Below are 22,252 nucleotides of genomic sequence, written 5' to 3' on the forward strand. Positions count from 1 at the left end.
TGAGGCATTCTTGAAACAGATCACTGTTGCTGTGTCTTGTGGCTTCGTCCCAGATTCAGCTTAGGAAGATTTCCACCTAAGAGAGGATGAACTGCAAGGGCTTGCCCCTTCTGGATTTGGTCTCGCAGGTATTGAATTTCTAACTGCTGCATTTCTATGATTTTCTCACTTTCCTTCTCTGCATTTAATCTCAGGACAGCTGGGCTGGACTGCACTTCACTGGAGGGAGCTACAAGATAAAATCAGAACAAAGGTCCAGTTCACAGAGTTCTTTGGCATGAACAAGGAAAGGGATCTTCCAGGGCTGAAGGAGTAGAGCCAAATAGTATGATTCTGCAGTACTTAGCAGCCTCTATTATTAACATTACAATATAACTGGTACCTCCAGGTAGACAAGCTGAAATGATACAGAGACAGCAACAGAATTGTTCACCAAGGACAAAAAGGGCTTCTGGAATGAGTACTGCCAATATGGAAAACATTCAAGAAGCACTATTCACCTGTGTCTCTGCCTGCTTGCTTTTTCTTCGTTAATCGCAGTGCGGACTGGAGGTCGTGTACCTGGCTGTGGGCCACCTTCAGGTCTTGCCGCAAGTCGTTGATTTCCTTAATCAGACCCACGTTTTCCTGCAAAACCAATAGGCCTTATGAGGAGAAGCTCAGGTACTACCTGTCTCAGCAAGCTGTATCTGCTTATCCTTGAGAAGGACACTGGACAGTACAGAATCCGTATGGCAAGCAGAAGATACAGGGCTATCAGTACTGTACACATTTCAGACAAGGCCACAGTAGATTCAAACTATATTAACTCAATAAGCTAATATCTGTTTTGTTTTTCTGACTGCAGCTGCACTCTAAGGTATCATCTTCCTTGCCATTTCCACAGGGAAGCTCAGGTCCCTTCCTGGATTCATACAATTAATTCAGAATTAATGTGAAGAAATCCCATTTCTCCTTCCATGTGTATTATTTTGCTTTTCACTGGCCACCATGTCCCTGTTCACTTACATTACCTGTATCTCCTTGCCATTCTACAAAGCCCTCTTGACTGGTTCTGACAGACATCACTTTCCAACATCCCTTCCAAATTATTAAGAAGCACATAAAGCATATACTGACTTGAGATGTCTGCCACTAACACGCCGTTATGAGGACAAGTTGTTCCTTTTTTAGTCAGTGTTCAACCCAGAGGAGTTGAATCCTCTCATTTTTTTTAATAGCTTACCACAAAGCATCTTGCTAAAGGTGTTGTGAAAGTAAAAGTGAATGTACTTATCCATTGTTTTGACAGATTCAAAGACTCCAGGAAAATGGTATGCTATAATACTAGTGAAGGACGATAAAACTGTTGCTCATGATTCAGAAGCAGGAGCACCATTATTTAGATATTTCTTCTCTGAATTCAGAAGTGGAATTTTATATATGCCTCTTACAAAGATAGTCAAATACCTTATCACATCAACAGCTAGTGCAAATGTTAAAATAGCTGCCATTACACTTGAACCAAGAACAGCAATGATGTCAGCTCCCTGTGGTGATTTTTTAGAAATTTTGGGACACAGCACCATCCCAACCCCTGGAAGTTCATAGATGGCAATATTTTAGAAAGATAAATGGCCAAAAGACATGCCTTGGGTACCTCACATAATACTGATCTCAAGCAATGGGGAACCCACTAAAACAACAGATAAGAATAGAAGGAATTACATTTTCCTATTAAAAAGATGTCTTCAGATCATGATTTTTTCAAATGATAATTTGGTTAATAGAGATAATAATGTGCCTTGAGAGATTTACATAAAGCATATGACTCAGTTCCTCAGAGTATACTTACAAAGTATTGGCACAAAGCACAATGCTTACCACAATTATCAGTAGATTGAGGTACTCAAGGAGTTCAAGTTGGCAGCAGTAACTTACAGTGCAAGTGTGTGGCAAGTTTATCAGTACTTCACACCAAGACAAGTACACCAGCTGTGCTTTAGTTTCCCCTCAGCTGAAAGTCACTGACTTGAGGAAGATTGTGGGATGTGTTAAGGTCTGAACTGGTTGGGCAAGAGCAGTTGTGTTGGACTTGTTAAGCTCCAGAGATCCCTTCCAACCCCTGCACTGGACTCTAAATTCAGCATGAGTTGGTGAGTTTAGGCAGCCTACTTGGAAACCATAATATTTTGTTGACTCTTGATTTAATTCAAGTCCTCAACACAGATGAAATTTGAGTGCTGAGCACTTGTCCCAGAGCTTGATCCTGAAAGGAACACAGGAAGAGGATAACTTACAAGAACCAGTCAAGAAAAATTTCTTTTGATGAGCTTTCGAGGTTAGATCACAGCACACCTTTAGTCATGAATATCTTTGTAAGTTCACTACAAATGGTTGAATGCTGCTATCAGAAGATCTTGCTTTTAGTCTATTAGACTATATAAGATACAGTATCTTGTATGAGGCAATCTGGGCTAAAAATAAATGTCTTATTTGGTTTGCTGGGTGCTAGAAGGCTGCTGGTTGACACTGATAACATTTTTCTGAAGAGACATGCTAACCAGAGAGATTCACCTTTCATTCAGTCCTTGCACTCTGACAGAAAGCTTCTGCTGCAATGGATTTAATCACACAGTGGATTAAAATAAATGTTCATAGTAAAACTCACTGTCAGATGTGGCCAAGTACCGATTCTGTCAGAAAAGGGACTGATCAAATGCATGGAGGATGAGGCCATATGAGCTGCATATGATGTCTGGATGCGACCTACAGCCTTGGAAGTCCCTACAGTGCTGCCTGTAAGAGACTGGTATGACAGAGAAAAGATCGTCCTATGTATGCTTCAGTTCAAGCAGCGTTACTCCAAGATTATTCAGTGTGTCTGTTCTCACATATCCAAGTGACCAAACAAACCTTACAAATCCAGAAGGCTGGAAGGAAAACAAAGTCTAACAACAAGCAACTTGCCAACTGGTATGAAAATTAGAATTAACTTGACAGTTCTAATCATCTGTTGCAGCACACACTAGAGGAATGTACCTATGAACAGTCACTCAAAGAGGAATGCACAGCTCTGAAAATGTAAGCACAACTGAGGAATAATAGGAATACAGAGCTAGAAGGCTGTCAAGATGTCATTTGCTTTTTCAAAGCAAGCCCTGAGAGAAGTTTGTCTAAACTAGTCTTAAAAGCCCCCTGTGAAGGACCGGAAGACCATGATAATTCCTCCTGGCTGAAGTCTCAATAATCTACTAGACTTCAGAGAATGTTTTTTTCTTTGAAGAAATCAGGCTGGTTTGAACATTTGATATCTTTATCTTCCAGATGTTTTATTAATTCGGTTTTATTAATCATTTCATGTTAGACTTACTGATCCAAGACATTAAGGATTATTATGAGCAGCATCTGTCACCCCATCCCAGCAAGGAAATTCTTCAGGTTATATTCTGAAGCCATATCCTTTTGTACCAAGAGGAAATATCTAACACACAGAAGGAGTAAAAAAATTAAAACGGGGCTAAGGAAGAAGATCTTGCTGCCTGGGCCTGAGGAAGCACTATGAATAAATAGCAAAGAACAGATGAGTTAGGAGGGGACTGAGGTCTAATGGTCCTGAGGAAGCACAATAAAGTAACAATGAAGAAAGGGCTAGTGATGGGAAAAGGAAATGCTGACTGAGCAGAAGGAGATCATGGTAAGAAGAGACTGTAAAAGAGCTGTCCTCCCAGGATGTTTGGTGTGGGGCTTTAGATCCTCTCACTCCAGATGAAAAAATACTAGATCTTTGGCCCCAACAGTCACAAGTTTGCCTTGCCTTGTAAGGAACAAGGATTCTGAGCAAGAGATCTTGGTATGGATAGGCATATTCATCATGTGTTTCTGAACTTCCTCAAAAAACCTGGATGTGAAAAGCAGAAAGTTCTGAATTCAGGCCAGTAGCTGTGGGACTATGGGACCAAAGAGAAATCAATATTTTTTTTTCCTTTTTCTTTTCTTCCTCCAAAATGACTTCTTAAACACCACCACACAGCAAGTACAGCTTGGCACTCAGACAGGTGCAAATTGACCATGATGGCAATTAGAAATACTGTTTGAAATAAAAAATAAGTACATTAATTGCTTTAAAATGTCCGGAGGACAGAGATTCCTTATCTCCTTTTACACTAGGGGATGGAAGATAAATGACTGTATTCACAAAACACCAGCAATTTTTGACTTCAGATATCTTGTACTTTTTGTCCAGAAAATTATAGAACTTCAGTAGCTGTATGGATATTAATGTTGGATGGAAGCACTTGAAAAACGTAGGAGTTTCTGTCAAACCAGGAACCAAAACAGAACTGTTTCAAAGTCCAAAGAAACCCTAGCAGTAAGGCTGCTGGAATGCCTTTTGTGCAGCTGCTTCCTTTTTCCCTCTCCACACCACAAGGAAAACAGTACCTGCACGATGCGCATGTAAGCGGCTTGGTGGATTTCCTCATCCTTCACCAGCTTCTTTTTCAGAGCTGCCAAATTCCTCTCAAAATACACTCGCTGTCTCACGTACTCCTGCTGTGAATCTGTGTCTACTGCTTCAGTCTCCACCTGAGGGGGGCACAGCATATTGCCTCAGTAACTACATTACCAGAGAAATTCATCTGCAAGGAGAAGGCAAAGGCCCTGACTCACCATGTCTGGTTGCTGCACGTACTTGGTGTAGAGCTGGTGGATTCCATCCTTCATTTTTTTTGAATCCTGAATAAAGCCCACACAATTATGAAGATCTGTTTTAAACCGTTTGATGAGAGCTTCCATACTTTGCTTCTGCAAGAATGATGTAGGTACATTCTTATTTGGCTAATCAGAGCACTCTATATGCAATTTTCTAGAAAACCTGGTAGAACTGGTGGAAACTCTCCTATACTTTACTTTCACTGAGCTTTTAAAAATATGCCATTACAGAACTACTGGGGATGTGAGCACTGTGCATGTTGAATAGCAGTGATAAGTTTTTTCAGTAATATTAATCCAAGATACTTGCATTAGGTAATCTAAGTGCCAGCATTCAGAGGTCTCATCTGAAAACTAGTGGCCTGTTATCATGAATGCTATCCTCCACTGTCCTTTCCCAAACAGCCCACATTCTTGCTTAGAAACAGCACACAAACAGTTAATGAGAGAAGCTAAGGGGCAAAATGCATATGAGGCACAGGTACAACTTGATGATTTGACATCAAAATTGCCTTCTCATTCACATGTGGTTTCTACTGGTCCCTTCTACCTGCTCCCTCACTCCTGTACTGCCTACTCAGCTCCTTCACCTTCACTTGCAGGCTCTTTTCCTCCTCCATGTCTGATGTGCTGCTTGTCAAAAACAAGGGATTGCTGTCTCCTCTATTAATAAGCCCACCCTTCATTTAATCCTACTAATGCCTAAATATCATTGTAGGTGGTAGACTATGTACTGTTCCTCTTTAGGCCAAGTGTCCCTGGATTTCAATCTTGGGCAGGAAAGGGTTAGTCACTTAAGTATTTGCCTCACTGCTCAGTTAAAGCAAGGAGAATGTGTGTAAAGTGAACAAACTGACACACAAATACCTAGATTTTTTTAATAATATTAACTCTCTAACTTGGTTGCAGGCTGGGAATTTTGCTGTCTTTGTCCCCACTGACCAGAGACTCTCCTGGTCCTTGGACACATTATCTCTGAAGTACCTGCTTGCTCAAATTAATGCTTCTGCAGTGTTCTGTCCCCACAAACTTCACTATGCAGGACCCATGCAGTGGTTGTACTCATACCTTCTGCCTCTCTCTGTGCATCTCACGATCAGTTGCCTTTAGCTTCTGTTGCAGTTGTGTGATGTTCAGCTTCAACTGTGTGCCCTCCTTATGGAAGCGTTCCAGCTCCCCCTCCATCTGAAAGGAAGCAGGAGGAGGAAATCAGGACTAAAAGGAGACATGAAAAAACAACACATAACAGGAAAGCCAGAGATTGGAAATACAGACTTGGGGGAATAGATCCCCCCCCCCCCCGGTTGAATTACAACATGAAAAAAGGCAATTTTGGAACAACACTGCCCTCTATCAGAATATACAGAAACCACAAAAATAGATATTCTCATTTCCTTTTGAGTTACAGGTATCTAAGTGATATGATGCCCCTTCACTGCTTTGAGCTGCACTGGAGCTTTACTATTCCATCTGAATAAAAATGGGTGAGAGAGAAATTTGCAGTTAATAGTGGAAAGCGTATGTGCAACAATAAGAAGAACCTGATATGGAAAATCAACAAAAGCACTGAAAAGCTGTGGGTACATATGTAGAACACAGGGGGAAAAGAGCAATAAAGGTACTACAGCATTTGCTGGCAAGAGATGGTGACCAGAGGAGAGAAGAGGGCTTTCATCATGCTAGTCTGACATACATACAAATTGTTCAATAGTTTGCATTTTATTTAAAAGGCTTTTGTTCTGAATAAACACACTTATGAATACTAATAGGTTATTGATGAGGTATGTCATCATAGTCCTGATTTGGCTGAGCTACTGGTACATCTGTGGTGAGATCACGGTAAGTTTCTGTCATGAATAAGTTGCCTCAATGAATTTGCAGCAAGTTAAGTATGAATACATGGACATTTTCCATGGATCAGCTGATGAACAGCAACCTGCCCACACACGTAACCTGACCCCTAAACAGCTGTCTCTGCATAAATCTGCAACTTTTCTGAGAAGTAGTTCACTCTCTCTTCCTCCAGATCAATAAAGGCAGTGTCCTGCAAACTCTATAGGGTACATGGAGGGCAACTACATAAGGACAAGATCTATTTTTAAGCAAAACTGGTATTATTCAGGGTCCATAATTAAATACTGAAACAGGAACTTAAATAACTGTCGACCACTGTTAGCATGTGATAGAAAATTAAATCACAGCTATTGTGCACAAATATTTTTATTAGCTGTAAAGATACTGAATCAGTGCTGTGTGTCCTTGAAAGAAGTCAAGGAACAAACAGGGTGGAGTCTGCCATCAGACTTGCTGGGTCACCTTTCCACTCAAAGGGCTTAGAAGCAGAAGCCAAATGAGAATGTTACTCACCTCATGGATCCGCTCCTTCATTGTTTTAATATCATTTTCACGTGACTCTATTTGCTTCTGAAACTCCTCTATTCTGTAATCCAGTACAGACTTGAAATTTTCCAGTTCCTGATTTTTCTTTTTTATATCATATATATTCTTCTCCTGGGACAAACAGGTACAGAGATCTGAATCAGACACAGGACTCTCAAACAGATCCCTAGGACAAGGCACAGATATGGTAGAGGCAAAACCAGCAGTCACAGATCTAGCGAAAGACTGAACTTCGGTTGCACATCTACATAGATGGCTGGAAAGGGAGGGGGCAAGTAATGCAGAGAACCATCTACAGATCTCAAAATAGGGGGCAGGAAATTCAACGTCCAGAACTTGAGCTCTCCAAGAAAAGATGAGAATGTCAACTCAAACTAAAATCCCAAACTTAACATTGCAAATTCTTTGTTAAAACTGAGTTTCCAGTCATGTGCTATTATCACAATGTTGTTAAAATAAATATCTGCATTAAATTACAGGAGGGTGACTTTGATCTCAGCCAATTGTTCAGTTTCTCACTTTGTCTTGGATGGTGTCAACTCTTTCTTGAATCTGTGTATTCAGTGCCAAGATGTCCTTCTCCAGTGACTTAATGATGCCTTGCAGCTTCTGTTGTTCCAGTCTCATATCCTCAATTTCCTTGTTTCGCTCCTTGAGCTCTTTCTGTTGGCTGCTCAACTAGAGAGGCAAACAAGCAAGAACTTAACAGTCTCCAAAAGCTGCACACAATTTATCCATCCTACTCTGTAAGATACCTTGTAGACAGTGTGAGATAAAGGGTATCAAGCTAAGATACAACAAAGCATCCCATCACTTAAAAGTCAGAAGGGGGTTGAATATCCATTTTAGCATTTTATGCATATTCTGACAGAATACTCACTGCACTGCAAGGAATCAAGGAATTTGCATCCAGAAGCAAGGAAGGTATGGATATTATACTCAAGCATCAGTTTCAAATAGCACTCAAGCCATGGAAAATTATTTTAAGTTGATCACTCATCATACGTCTCTAAAAATGTCAAAAGTAGACTGGAAGGGTGCCTTGGGTACTCTCAAAATCACTTCCTCAGTACTATGCCCATAGATTAGTTTAGGTTGGAAAAGACCTTCAAGGTCATCAAATCCAACCATTTTACCTAGCACTTCCCAGTCGACCACCAAACCATGTCCCTAAGCACCAGATCTACACATCTTTTAAATACATCTGGGTGATAGTGGCTCCACCACTTCCCTGGGAAGCCCGTTCCAGTGCTTGACAACCCTTTTGCTGCAGCCATTTTTCCTAGCATCCAATCTAAACCTCCCTTGGTGCAACTTGAGGCCATCTCCTCTTGTCCTATCACTTGTTACTTGGGAGAAGAGATTAACACCTCACTGCAATGCCCCTTCATGTAGGTGTAGAGAGTGATAAAGTCTCCCCATAGAAACATACGGCAGTAGCCAGATTAAGTTCTAGTTGGGCTTTGGCCCTTCTAATTTTCTCTCTGCATAACCTCACAACATCTTTGTAGTCCTCCTGAGTTCTCTGCCCCTTCTTCCAAAGGTCACAACTCTTCCCCCCTCCCCTAAGTTCCAGCCAAAGGTCTCTGTTCAGCCAGGCTGGTTGTCTTCCCCAATGGCTTGTCTTTTGGCACATGGGGACGGCCTGTTCCTGCACCTGTGTGAAGATCTGTGAAGCCAAGAAAGTCGGCACCAAGGAATGGTGCTGGTCACATGGTGAGAACCTGTGAGGACATTCCTGGTGTCTAAAAGACAAGGGAACTGGACAGCAGTGTGATAATAGAGGGTATGAAGGAAGAGAACCTCTCTGTCTCCAGAGGATACTGAAGAAAATTAAAAGAAAAAACGTCCCTCTAATATCCTTAGGCAAATGTAATACCCAGCCAGTAAAAGAGCTAAAAGATTTTATGTCTCCTTAAAAATCCTAGTAAAACCAATAAAAATGATGATGCATACAAAGCACAGTCTTTATTGCATTGAATGAAGCAGAAGTATTTTTCTAACAAAACCATACAATAGAACTTGGAAAAATGAGAAGGCTCATTTCTATCCCATCATAGGATGAATGATACTATTATTTATAATTTAAAACTATGTAAGATGAAAGAAAGTATACTAATAAAAACAAACCTCCTCTATCATCTGTCTCTAATCATATCAGCAACACAATCAGCACACAGCTGCTTCTTCTGCCCAAATATTCTAAGGCATTCAAACTGATACAAGAAGGGGCTACTGTTCTCATATGAAATGCCCCATGTTTACAGACTAAATTAATAGACTAAATTGACATGCCATTAATCACATTCAATTCCTGGATATAGGTCTCTGTGTGCAGGTCTGATCCTATCACAGAATAACAGTTACCCTTTTATTCATGACTCCTATTTCTCCTTTCAGTTGCAGGTTTGATTCCTTTTCTTCCAAGAGCTGTCTCTCATACTTGCTATTGATTTCCAGGATTTCTTGGTCTCCATCTTCTTCAATTTGTTTCTTAATTTCTTCATGTGCTTGACGTTGTTGCCTCATATCCTCTTCTGCCTGCAGTTAAGGAAAGCAAACATTAGACAAGACAACAGTAAGAGACCAATACAAAGTCGAGAGTTCTTGCTTTGTAACCAGGTTTCTCCTGGGAGGATCTATATTTAGTGGACTCTTCAATTGCAGCAATAGCATTTAAGGTAACTTAACTTTGTAGGGGAGTAAAGTAACTTTAAAAACTATTAAGACAAATATTAAAAATGTGTCAAAAAAAATCTTCTTAAGGCTTCAATGCTTCAAGTTAGGAACCTGACCCAGGTGCAAAATTGTGCTGCCTGCAGAAAACACAGACATGAGTAACACTGAAGAAGATCTTTTAAAATTGCCATTTCTGATGCATTATGACCAATAACCACTCAGGCTTGCATCAGTCTCTGTATGCCTCTCTTCTCACATTCATTCCTCACATTCTTTCCAAATTGATATTGCAACAGAGGGCTGCAAACAGTAATGTTGATAGAATTTATTGACTTTAGATATATCAGTATCAGTTATCTGGCTGTCCTTTGTCAAGCCAAGTCTTTGACCTCAATGTGCAGGAGTTTTTTTAAGTATTCAGGGACAATTTCTTTTTGTTCCCTGAATTATGCAGGCAGGGACTTCAGAGACTCAGGAATAGGATTTGTCATTTTAGAAATGTTGTCTCTTCACTAGAACAAGGTGATTGAATCATTCTTTCTTCAAGATAGATACAGTAAATGTATCATCTCACTCACATTAATAAACAGGAATTCTAGGATATAGGAGAAAGAGAGGCTAAGCCAAGAATGCCCAAGGATATTAAGCTTAGCAGGTTACTTACTCAAGATAAGTAACTCAAGCCAAGAGAGGTTGGTAACTCAGCTAGGTTTTCCTCATTACTATTCTACCTGTCAACAATTCTCCCTAAGGTTACAGGCAGATGAGGATTTGCATGGAGGGAGCCAACCTCTCCTGTCCTCAGGAACATTTTATCATAGCTGGTGGTAAACTTAAATCAGTAATTCAAACCACAAATCAAGTTTCCTACCTCTTCCAGCAGAACAGTTTTCTCATTAAGTTTTTCCTCGTAATATTCTGTTAGCTCTTTCACACTCCTGCTTTTGCTTTCCTCCAAATCGTGCAATTGTTTCTCATATTTCTCCTGCATCCTCTGGGATTTCACTTGCAGCTCCTCATATTTCTCATTTTCCATTAGGAGCTTCTGATTACTGTCAGATTCTGGTAACAGGAAACACATGGAGCAGATAAAACTAATAGAAAAAAGAGGTGCATCCTATTCTTCTACAGTCATCAGTGTCTTATTCTCTACTGTCTTTTTGGCAGCTGGTTGCAGTAAGTGACACTAAAAGCACTTAATCACTTTCTCCATCAGATATACAGGGGTTTTAGACTCTGTAGCCATACAAAATTTTACATCAGAAAACCATCTCAAGTTTCCTGCTCCTACTTTTACTTACCACTTCACTGATAATGCCTGTTCCAAACCTGTCATTCACCTTTTTCTGTTCTGTCTCTGAATATTCTGCTATATCCCTGCTTGCTGCAGTAGGACAGAATGTTGCTATTTCATCTTGAACAAGTCTAAAGCCTACACCAAAATCTCCTACTCTGCCATTACAACAAATTAATAACAGCTAATGTAGGCATTCCCTTGGGATGAAAACCGTGACAGAGCTGTATAAGCACAACTGTTACAAAGTCTGAGTAGGCAACGAACTCATTTATGGGTGGACTTGCTTTTTTTTTACATATTTGCCATATTTCTACTTTATTTTTGTTACAGGTCTGGGGTCCAGACATTTCCATGTCATGTGCATTGTACATTAGCATCCTGCCTGAATTGCATGACTTTGCCATTCTTGTACAGTGAGCTTTAAGATAAATGAAGAAATTACAAATCTCAAACCCCAGACATCTAAGATACAGTGCCCATGGGCATGTTTTCATCACAGTCATGTGTGTGGTGCAGTTTAGACAAGTGTGCATTTTCCCTTGTACTTGTACTCTAGTAATTCCTCCTTGTCACGTTACTTGCTATGAATCTAATGCACTTCCTCCAGATCCTAGTTACAAACACTTGTTATAGTCTAACCTAGCTGTTGCATCTCCCTGGCCTGTTTATTCTTCAGCTCAGACAGTTGAAACTGATGTTGTAGCTCCTGTTTTTCTTTTTCTGCCTGTAAAATCTGGGGAAAAAAAAAACAAGAAAAAATACATTTTAATTTGAAACTAGGCAAAGCAGTGTTTAAATTGTTTGTGCTTTTGCCCATAGCGTGAAACATGTACACAACAGAATTTTTCTTTGAAGTCTCTCAAAAATTCAGATGCCATGTGTCACTGCCAAGTTTTCCCATGGATTAGTTTGTTACAACAAGTTACAAAACTATGGAAAGCCAGGGAAAGTAGCAAATGGAGTTCATAGGATACAGGGTACTGAATAATGCTATACTAACAGGAAAAGTTTGTGAGCTACAAAAGCCTCCACTACTTTGCGTGTACCTGCTTGAGGAGAACCTGCAGCTCCACAAACTGTGGTCCAGATATTAAAGTTCAAGCTGCTTCCTGTCTTACTTGAGACAACCTTGAGGTTCTAAAATACTGACATTTGCATAGAATGATAGAAACCTTAGCAAAAGTGAGTTTTGAATGCCATTGGCTTTACAAATGATTTGATCTTCTAAAAAAGGACAAATAACTTGAATAAGAAGGCATTTGCGTGCAAGCAGGTGATCAGCAAGCCAAAAGAAGTTTCAGTGTAGCTGAAATTCTAGTAACTCTATAGCCAAGCACTACCCACAAAAGGACCTAAGGAACTGCAGAGGAAAACCAGTGCAGATAAAACATGGTTAGAGAAATCTGTAAGAAGTGAAATGGCTTTACTGTAAAAGGTCAAGCTGTACAAAAATGAGGAAGAACAGAAAGGTTAAAACTCAGGTTACTTAAATGCAAAAACCACAAAGAGAAAAGCCAAACAGCCTGAGGAACTACTTGAAGAAGACATTAAAACAAATAATTAAACTTACTCAAAACAATCAAAATCAAAAACCTGACAGCACATTTGTAAGGCCAAAAGACACAAACGGTATAAAAGAAGCACTTGAAAATTACAAGACCATAAAATAATAAAACTAATAAGCAACTTGTCAACCTTTCATACTGGAATCCTTTATTTGGAGTCGAACTGAAATACTGCTCAAAGGAACTATGTAAGACTGAACAAAATAAGGAGTAACAAACCACCAGGACAGGGTAATATTAGTCTAAAAGCTCAAAAAGAACATGAGGTTGACAGAATTGAATCATGTAATATGTAATCTCTCACTTCAAGCCATCTTACACCAGAGAAAATTGCTATTAGATTACTTGCCTTATAGGTATAACAAGGGTCCAGAAATACAGCAAATTACAGGTCAGAAATCTGGTGTGTGCACCAGATGGATGGACAGATTAGAATTAACAAACACAGATAAATAAGAGACAGGGAAGAATTAGCATGGGTTTTGCCTTCCAGAGAAGTCCTGCTTCATGACCGCAAAGAAATCAATAAACATATGATCAGAAGGAATCATAGAATCATAGAATATGTTAGGTTGGAAGGGACCTTTAAAAGTTATCTGTCCAACCCCCCTGCAGGGACATCTTCACTAGATCAGGTTGCTCAGAGCCCCATCAAGCCTAATCTTGAAGAGTTTTTTCCTAATATCCATCCTAAATCTCCCTTTTTCTAGTTTAAAACTAACACCCCTTGTCCTATTACTACATGCCCTTGTGAACAGTTCTTCCCCAGCTTTCCTATAGGCACCTTTCAGGTATTGGAAGGCCACTATAAGGTCCCCCTGGAGTCTTCTCTTCTCCATATCCAGGGAATGTGTTTTACTTCTATTTTCAAAAAGCAAACAAGACACCTCAGGAGACATTCTTAACAAAGCCACGCAGACAGGGTTCAAAGAAGGTGGCATTAAGAATAATTGTTGGATCCTGCAGAAGTTGCAACCTTGCATGTGATGGAGCTTTTAGGGCAGGGTCCGTTTCTACTGAAGGGTGGTACCACTTACCGATCCCTGGTCTCAGGCAGTGTTTATTGCCAGAACTGCTTTTATGTGAAGATTACTTACAGCCCACCTAGGAGAACTCTTGCATTCCCTTGTACTTGCTAGGTACTTGACTCATGCTTTGCAAATACCAAGCACATCTTTATTGGAAAGGAATGCTTCATTTTTCAGATGCTTTGTGGCATTCATACATATATAATCCAAGCTTGAATTCAACACTTCAGTGAAAGATTCCTTGGTATTTGGTTCCACAATATAAATCATACCTGGTGTTTGGTTTTAAGAGAGCCTATTTCCTGAGTGAATTTATCTTCTAATTCCTTTATTTTTTCATTACAGTACATGTCCTTGAGAGATAGCTGGTAATCATTTTCTGTCTGTAGCTCTTTCACACGAATCTGCAGGTCTAGCATTGTCTGACTCTGTTGGGACATGGATGAGAAGACAGTTTTAACAGAGTGATTTTTTGCCATTAGCAACAGCATGTTAAGGATGTTTTATTTACATGCACATATTTATGAAAGACAGCCTTTGCAGAGAATTTGAAGACAGACAGACCAAGAAGTTCCAGAAGCAAGGTTCCTATTTTATCTTACAAGGTGTTTTATAGAAATGCAGCTTCTAACTTCTTTATTCCATTAAAATTGCTTTCAAAAGAATGGGAAAAATATTAGAGAAAGCTCTAAACTTTTCTCCATGCTCACTGTTCATGCAATGCAGTTTGCATATTAACAACCAGCTGCAGCCACTCGCTGTAACCTCCTTTTATGACAAAAGGCACACAAGCTCTCTTAAAGGGAAGGCTGTATAGGAACAGCTAGTGACAAACATCACACCAAAGTGATTCATGACCTGCACATTAGGAATCCTATGGTTCACGTTCACAAGTTGTTCCTCCTACCTTCTCTTCTATATCTGATCTCATGATCAGCACTTCCTCAGCATACTCATCTTCCTTCTCCCATTTCAGTATCCCACCTCCTTTGTCACACACTTTCCAGATAAATATAGAGCCATCCTCTGAGGCAGTCAACAGAAACTGGTCATTGTTTGTTATGGACATCTAAGAAGGAAGAGATAACAACAAAATAGAAAACACAAGGAAGAATGGAGACATAGTTTGATTTTTCTCCCCACCCACATACTCTGTCATTTTTACCACAGAAAGCCAAGAGTGGAAACACTAACTTAGCCCCACTATCAACTTTTTGATTTTGTCCTCTACTCCTGCTCCACCCTGGCCCAGACAACAGGGGAAGGGAAAGAAAAGAACATTCCTCCTTTCATTATCACAAGAGGTTTTCAAGACTGCATAACTTAATTTTCCTCTTTCCAGAAAGAGCTATATCAAAGCTGTCCACCAGGGATATGCCACATTATGTATCCCAGTACAAGCCACTTTTTAGCCAACAAGAGCTTACCCAGTGACATCTACTCCTAGAGTGAGAAGTTCTAAGAATGCTGCAATGTTCATTCTCCACATGCAGACTATGCTCAACCTTAGTTTTAACATATTATGCTATGAAATGGGAAGGAGAATCAGTGAAAAGAGGTGTGCACAGATGGTATCACAGGGAAAAGAAAGCACTTTGTTACCTTTGTCACTGCTCCTGCATGGGCCTGGTACTCATTGAAATCTTTTGTCAAAGGTAATGGGTATTTCATAGCTCGAATTGTCCCCAGAGATGTACCAACAAATACCATGTGCCCAGAATGAGAAACAGCTACTGCAGTATAAACAACACCAAAAGCTGGCATTTCATGCTGGATCTTAAAAAAAAAACCACAACAAAAAACCCCACATTACATGAAGTTTCCCAACAGTATTTGATTATTTACTGCATGAGCAAGTGTCATATTTCTGCCTGCAGCACATAGCGCAGTTAAAAGAATCTATGTGCCTATAGGAGTAAAGCCATGAAGAATAACCAATATTAAGCTTTACAGATAGGCACTCTTTAAAATTTCAAGCAAGTTCCACAAGTGGAGCACTATTGAAAAAACATGTAATGGTTATCACACACAATTCACTGCTTTTTTGGGCAAAACAAGTAAGTGCACGTAGCCTCCGGCAGCAGATGCGATATGCTCCTATTTCAGCAAAACATTTGATACAATATTGCCAAGTTGTTTTGTTAGCTGGATTAGAAGATCTCTAGGTAAATCCAAGTGCAGTTATAAAAATACAAAACTACAACAAAATCTCAGGTTTCATGCTAAACGACATAAGAACACAAGAAAAGGTTCAATAAATACCACATCTTCCAAACCCAGACTGATTCCTTCTTAGCAAATGGGTGATAAGGAAACCAGAGCACTAGAACCCTCCCCAGGGAATTTAGCAAAACCCCAGAGTGCTAATTAGCTCACCGAAGACTCTGAAATTTCTTTGAGAGTTTGGTCGGATCCAACAGCAAAGATGATTTTGGCATCAGATGACAGGGCAATGCTACTGTAGATGCAGGACTTGAGCACACACTCTGATTCCCTTTTACCTGTCAACAAGTTCCACTCATACACAGCACCATGTGTGTCACAGGAGACAAATTTAGTATCATCTGCACTCCACTTAACTGCATATATCTGGAAAAAGCAAAACACACCAAGGACCCAGTGTGTAAGCTACAGACATACAGCACGGAGTCATTTTACTGATAAATCCATGACAACTTTGCAATCATACTCCTAAAGTCTTACTTTAAAACCCCTAGATGTTTCTCAACTAATTAAAAAAAAATCAGTAAGAACTACTTTATGAATATAGTGTCAGGAAAAAGCTCATTTCAATAATGACTAGCATATTTTATTTTTATCATTTATTACTGGGATATTTTCCTGGTTCAGCTAGCTACCTGTCAATCATTTGCCTTCAATTTACATATTGCACACATACATGGGAGTTCTGAACAAATAAACCTGACTTGTGTATTTCTGTTTTTAATATTTGCACCCATTTCTAATCCAAAACTGTACTTTATCTTTTCAAAATGTATCTTACCAACGAGTTTGTACTTTAATGAGTTGTGTCATATAGGATTTGTTTACTAACCTTCCCACTGTGTCCTTTCAGATTATTAATACTCTCAAAGGTGATGCTGGAATAAATTTGAATCACATTTCCATTAACTGCAGCAAAAAGATGGCCTCTGTTACTGAATGAGCACTACAAAAAGAACATAACCACCCATTACTGTAGATGCAGTGGATAAAGAAATTCATTTTGAATTCCAATGACATCATCTAGTATCAGAATGTTACAGAAAAAGAAAACTCCATGACATAATTAGCCTCTTACTGCTTTCTAAATTGGTGCTTTCCCCTGCAAAATTTACTCAATGAGTATTTCTGAGCAAAGTACCCCTTCTGCTGCCTCTCAGATCCACAGTTATGCATTAGCCCTCAGGCTTATTTTTTAATAGCTGGAATCCTTTTCTCTGTGCTTTGATGTCCTAAATCCTACTAGGATCATTGGAGAGGTTTCTAACTTCTGTTATGTTCCACACCACTCTCCTCCCTGTAACTCCAATTTAAGTTTTGTATTACTCCTTACCTCTCTACACTTCCTCACAGCAAACTCCTTGAAAACATGCATGTCCTCATACAGTAGAGTTATAAATCGTAGTTTGTCAGAAAACCCAACCAAACAGAAAAGGCCAGTGGGATGAAGTGCTACTGTGTACGCTTCCTCCCGATACTCCTTACACAGCTCCAACGTGCTGAAAGAGAAAACCAGGGTGCAGTATGGAACAGTACCAGCTCCCTCTGCCTGACAGGACAATATTTTGCCTGGCAGAGACACCTGCAGCTACAGTCTGACCCTGCCTTGTCCTTGAGGGAATGTGGTGTTATTCAGTTAAGTAATGACCACACAGATGTTACAGGAAACAAAGGCAAATCTGAACTTTCTGGTTCACAGAGAAGGTGTGGAAGGTGCAAGAGCAAAACCTTGTTGACTGTAATACAATGAAGAGGGTAAACAAGGTGCTGACTGCAAACCTCCGCAGACACTTCTTCTGAGGTTTATTTCTCTCCCTCTCTCCCTCCATAGGAATTTAAAAGCTGGAGTCAATTTACTTAAGAACTATGGCTATGAAGCAGGATATAGGACAACAGTTTCTTAAGACAAAGCTGAAAGAAACACTCCTGAAGATTTTTTTCCCCCTTCAAACACAAGAGAAATCTGACACAAAAATGTCTTAACAGAAAAGCCTTTGGATTCTTTTGGCACTGGTTTTAAAGGCACTGCATATTCACACTCCCAAATCATGTCAGTAAGACCATATACATCCCACACCACGCAAGAATTTTACCAGAACACTCTCATTCATGTGAGATTGCTGCTGTTGCCTTCTAAATACAATATAGCAAAAAAAAAAAAAAAATCAAGAGGTAACAACAGACACCAACAAGTCTTTACTTTGTCTTGTAATTCCAGATGCGGACAGATTTATCCAGGGAACAAGTAGCAAGAATGGGTTTCCAAATACAGATGTCCAGACCAGTGATTGAAGCGAAGTGCAACGGGAAATTCAGATACACAAAATATGCTGCCTTCTCCTGAGAAGCAATGAGAACATAAAAAAGCACAAATATTTCACTGCAGGCAGCAAGGCAGGTAAAAAAATCTATCAGCTTTTTGCATACAGTAATCAAATAGATTTGAGGAAACCACTTAATCCCTTGACTGCACCAGTCTGAACACAACAGGGTAAAAAAATGTAACAATGTTAGAATCTGGTTTAACTTTATAATTAATAATAAAGAGAAGTGATGCAGGGAATGTGTAGATTCCATAGTTCTCATACACTAGTGAGTGCAGGACATAATCGTAGGTGTCCAGAGAAATGCAAGTTAGATGAATAAATAAAACTGGACCTGCAAGAATTCAGTTAGGACCTTCTGGTCAGACAAATAATTTAAAAATAATCAAGTACTGAGCAATAAGCTAACAAAGATGTTTAGCTATTACATGCTGGAAGTGAAACAACAATAAAATTTTAGGCTGCATGCAGAAGAAGGACCCCTAACTACAAAACTCCTTCCTGTAAAGATTTTTCCATATGCCTGTGTGCAGGTTAGGTATTTAATCCAAACAAGTCTATTCATGATAATACATCTATCTCTTGCTTTTGTATTACTTAATTCCTTCAGAGTTGGGAATGTTTTTCATTGTTTGTCCTTCACAAAGAGGTTTCACTTCTAACTAGGACTTCAACAACTATTATGTCAGAGTAACATGACATTCCAGTGGCTGTTTCAGCTTTATTGTTGCATTAAAGTTTCTGAATATTACAGAGGAGCATAAACATCTATAGCTACGCTAAAAATACCCCTGTTAAAGCCTTACTTAAGTGGTTCAACAGTGACATGCATCCTTAAACAGTCTTAACAGTGTCCTCTGTCATTCTGCAGAATAACATCAGGTATTCATATAGAGGGAAGCTTGAGCAAGGGGCTACGGAAATACATTCCCAGAGAGCACTTCATATCATGAGGTTTCAGGGTTCAGATGCTATTTGATGGATCTTATGAGAACGTATCATAGAAAGCAACACTGAACAGCCCATGCCATTACAGTACACCTCTTACTGGTCATGATGGCTGGGGAATGTGATAAGATTGCACTCACCTTCATAAGATCGGTGGTGAGCATGGTAAACATGTAAAGCTGATTTTTACTTGTATTAACGACCATCGTTTCCTCAGAGGGGCTGAAGCATATACATATAATCTCCTGTTTGCTTGAATGTTTTGGCTCAATGCTGAACAGGTCCTGAGGAAGCTGCACAAGAAATGCATCCCATGGGATATTCCAGCTCTTCGTGTTTTAGCAGTAGGCGTGCACGCACACACAGACGTTTGCTGTAACGCTACGCTAATAAACATACAGGTACTGGGAAGACAACTTGGACATTTAACAGTACATAACTAGTTTAAGGCAGGGAATAGGGGACAAGATATCTGTATCTATAGCATTACAGCTGAAAAAGGTATCGGGTGACATTTCAGCATACTGAATTAAACAAAACCAACAATGGTAGCGGAAGAAGATTGAGGAAAAACCCTAGCAAGGGTTAGAATAAAAACACCCCCCCACACACACACACACGTACACCCAACAGGCCTCTGCTGAATAATTGCTTGGAAAAGCTTTTTTCTCCCTACCCAGATTTCTTTAATCTCCTTGTAGACTTCTTTTTCCTTGGTCCTCTCAAACAGAAGAACAACTCCTGGGCTAGGTGAACATGCAAAACCTCTGGAATAAGCTGCAACTGCAGATATTTGAGGCAAAGAATCCTGTTGTGAACTGCAAGCAGGAAATGCATAAAGACTTAAGAATAAAGAAGGACAAAACAAAGAATGCTTATCAACAGCAATCAAAATGTTATAACCCATTCATAAACTGGACACAAGGAGGGAATAAGCAAGTGTCCTGCAACTAATCTGCACACACAAGCATGAAACTATTAGTAACAGGATTTAACAAAAAATTACCTCTCCTGTTCTTTATCTGTTTCATCTTCTAGGTCGCTGGGTGGTTTTCTGTACTTTACACTTGTCTCCCAGTGTAGTTCTCCAGTTTCAAACAAGGTAAGTTTGCCTGTGTCAGTGCCACATATAACTTCCTCCTTGGACAGCCAGGCATGGCACAGGTAGTTTTGTGGCTGCCCCTTTTGTAAATTCATCTGCCTCAAAGTTCCTTCACTGTACTTAAAAAGTTTAAAAAAGCTATTTCCAGTGATACAAACCTGTGCATTGTCTTGAGGGTTAAAACTCACCTATGGAACAAAAGAGAAATTATTTTACACAACTATGTTCACAAATAAGCAAATATTCTACCTGTTGTGAGGCCTTTCAAATATCAGATACAGTAACACAAACAAGGGAAGAAGGTTCATAGAAACATATAGGAATACAGAAGAGGCTAAGAAATAACCAGCATAAGTACATGTTGCAGTTTTTTCCCTTTCAAAACCGTGTGTATCAGTTTTACACATTGCTACAAGTACATTATCTCTGTTAAGCTAAGGCGCCCTCTGAATCACAGTGCAATACTGAAGAGAAAGTTGTCTCTGCCCTTCAGGATTAAATGACAAAAGTAAGGCCAAAATACATCTTTACTACTGATTAGCAAGTTTTATAGGTAGCAACCTTCCTGAAAAGGCCATTCTTAAAGGCCTGGAATAAAATCTGTATTTCAGGTAAACCTTGTCTATTATGCATATTAATCCATAGAATGAGATGTTTCTTTGTGAAAGCAGTGGAGTAGCCATTTCAATATTCAATGTAAAGGATAGCAGGGGTAGTTAGACCTCATTTTTTATGCTTAATGGGACTTTAGACAGAAGATGTCTTTACAGTCATCCTCTTCTCTTTAGGAATTGAGCTCATTAAGTCAGTAGTTCATCCAACCTCTGCTTGTAGCTGTACCCCAGAAAAAAAAGGGTCCAACCAGCCAATGTAGTGGTTGGACCAGTTGACCCTTATGTCACTGCCAGGAAGACACTAAAAAAAGGGCACCTAAAGCAGGGTGCAGGATTTGTTGCCATCAGCTGGCTCCCAGCCATTCTTCCTGGGCTGATCTTCCAATCTGCACATGGAACAGGCTGCAGGAAGAAAAAGCTGCACAAGCATGCCAAGAGCTTCCAAGACGTGTCACAGCTACTGAGAACAGCCAATGTATTCAGTGGGTGTTTCTGGAGGGACGCAAGGGACACACTGCGCATGTATGGGCCAACCAAACTGGCCACTCACCACAGGTCTCACATGATGTAATAGAATCTCATGTGGTACGGACATGAAAATGTCCATAATGGGTTCAAGCAGAAAGACATTCAGCTCAGGGTCTATTGCAGCTGATGCCAAGAAAAGCCACAGAAATTGTGTATCATTCTTTCTCCCGTGTGGAGCCCGTGAGGGCCTTTACCTGGCAGACGCTGCTGCCCAGGGACTCGACGCGGACCGCTGCCATCAGCCGCGTCTTCTCCCAGAGCCAGTAGGTGAGGTGCCCCTCGGGAGGGGCCGTGGCGGCCGCCAGGTACCGGCAGTCAGGGGAGAAGGCCAGGGACACCGCCTCCTGCGCCGGCAGCTCGGCGGCAGTTAGCGTCCTCCGCCGCCGCGCCGGCACCGACGACAGCTCGTAGACCGTCACGACCGGTTGCTCTGCCACCGTCTCCGAGACGGCCAGGTACCGCCGGTTGGGGCTGACGGCCAGTGCCCGCACGCCTCGGCTGTTCTCGGTGCCTGCGGGAAGGAGAGGGGTCAGGGCGGGCCAGGATCGGGGCCGGGGCCGGGACCGAGGTTGGGTTCGGGGCTGGGACCGGGGTCGGGGCCAGGGCCGGGGTTGGGGTAGGGGCCGGAGCCGGGACCGGGGCCGGGGCTGGGGTCGGGGCCGGGGCCACCTGGGATGAACTTGTGCCACTTCTGCTGGAGGTGGAGCCGGAGGCAGCCCGTCCCCGCTGCGTGCAGCACGACCTGGTCCTCCAAGAAACACACGCCGCCGGCGACCCGCGGCCGGCAGCCGAACACGGCCACTGGCTCTACCGCCGCCGCCGCCATGCCGCTACCTTTGTCGCCCCGGCAAC

At 40.8% G+C, this 22,252-nt stretch overlaps 1 protein-coding gene across 1 annotated transcript; it reads right to left on the reverse strand.

The window, feature by feature from the left end:
* Positions 1 to 20: 20 nt before the first annotated feature.
* CFAP57 (cilia and flagella associated protein 57) lies at positions 21 to 22,226 on the reverse strand (the record flags this gene model as incomplete). Its single annotated transcript, XM_084265875.1, has 22 exons — positions 21 to 229; positions 501 to 627; positions 4,423 to 4,566; positions 4,651 to 4,785; positions 5,761 to 5,877; positions 7,060 to 7,203; positions 7,612 to 7,770; positions 9,460 to 9,633; positions 10,643 to 10,833; positions 11,708 to 11,801; positions 13,934 to 14,089; positions 14,569 to 14,730; positions 15,264 to 15,437; positions 16,038 to 16,250; positions 16,717 to 16,830; positions 17,218 to 17,383; positions 18,085 to 18,224; positions 19,297 to 19,449; positions 19,833 to 19,974; positions 20,163 to 20,446; positions 21,595 to 21,911; positions 22,070 to 22,226. 22 exons carry the CDS (start codon positions 22,224 to 22,226, stop codon positions 21 to 23), a joined length of 3,672 nt encoding a protein of 1,223 aa, XP_084122001.1.
* Positions 22,227 to 22,252: the final 26 nt, after the last annotated feature.

Source organism: Gallinula chloropus, assembly GCF_964237585.1.
Source record: "Gallinula chloropus genome assembly, chromosome: 6".
Taxonomy (NCBI): Eukaryota; Metazoa; Chordata; class Aves; order Gruiformes; family Rallidae; genus Gallinula; species Gallinula chloropus.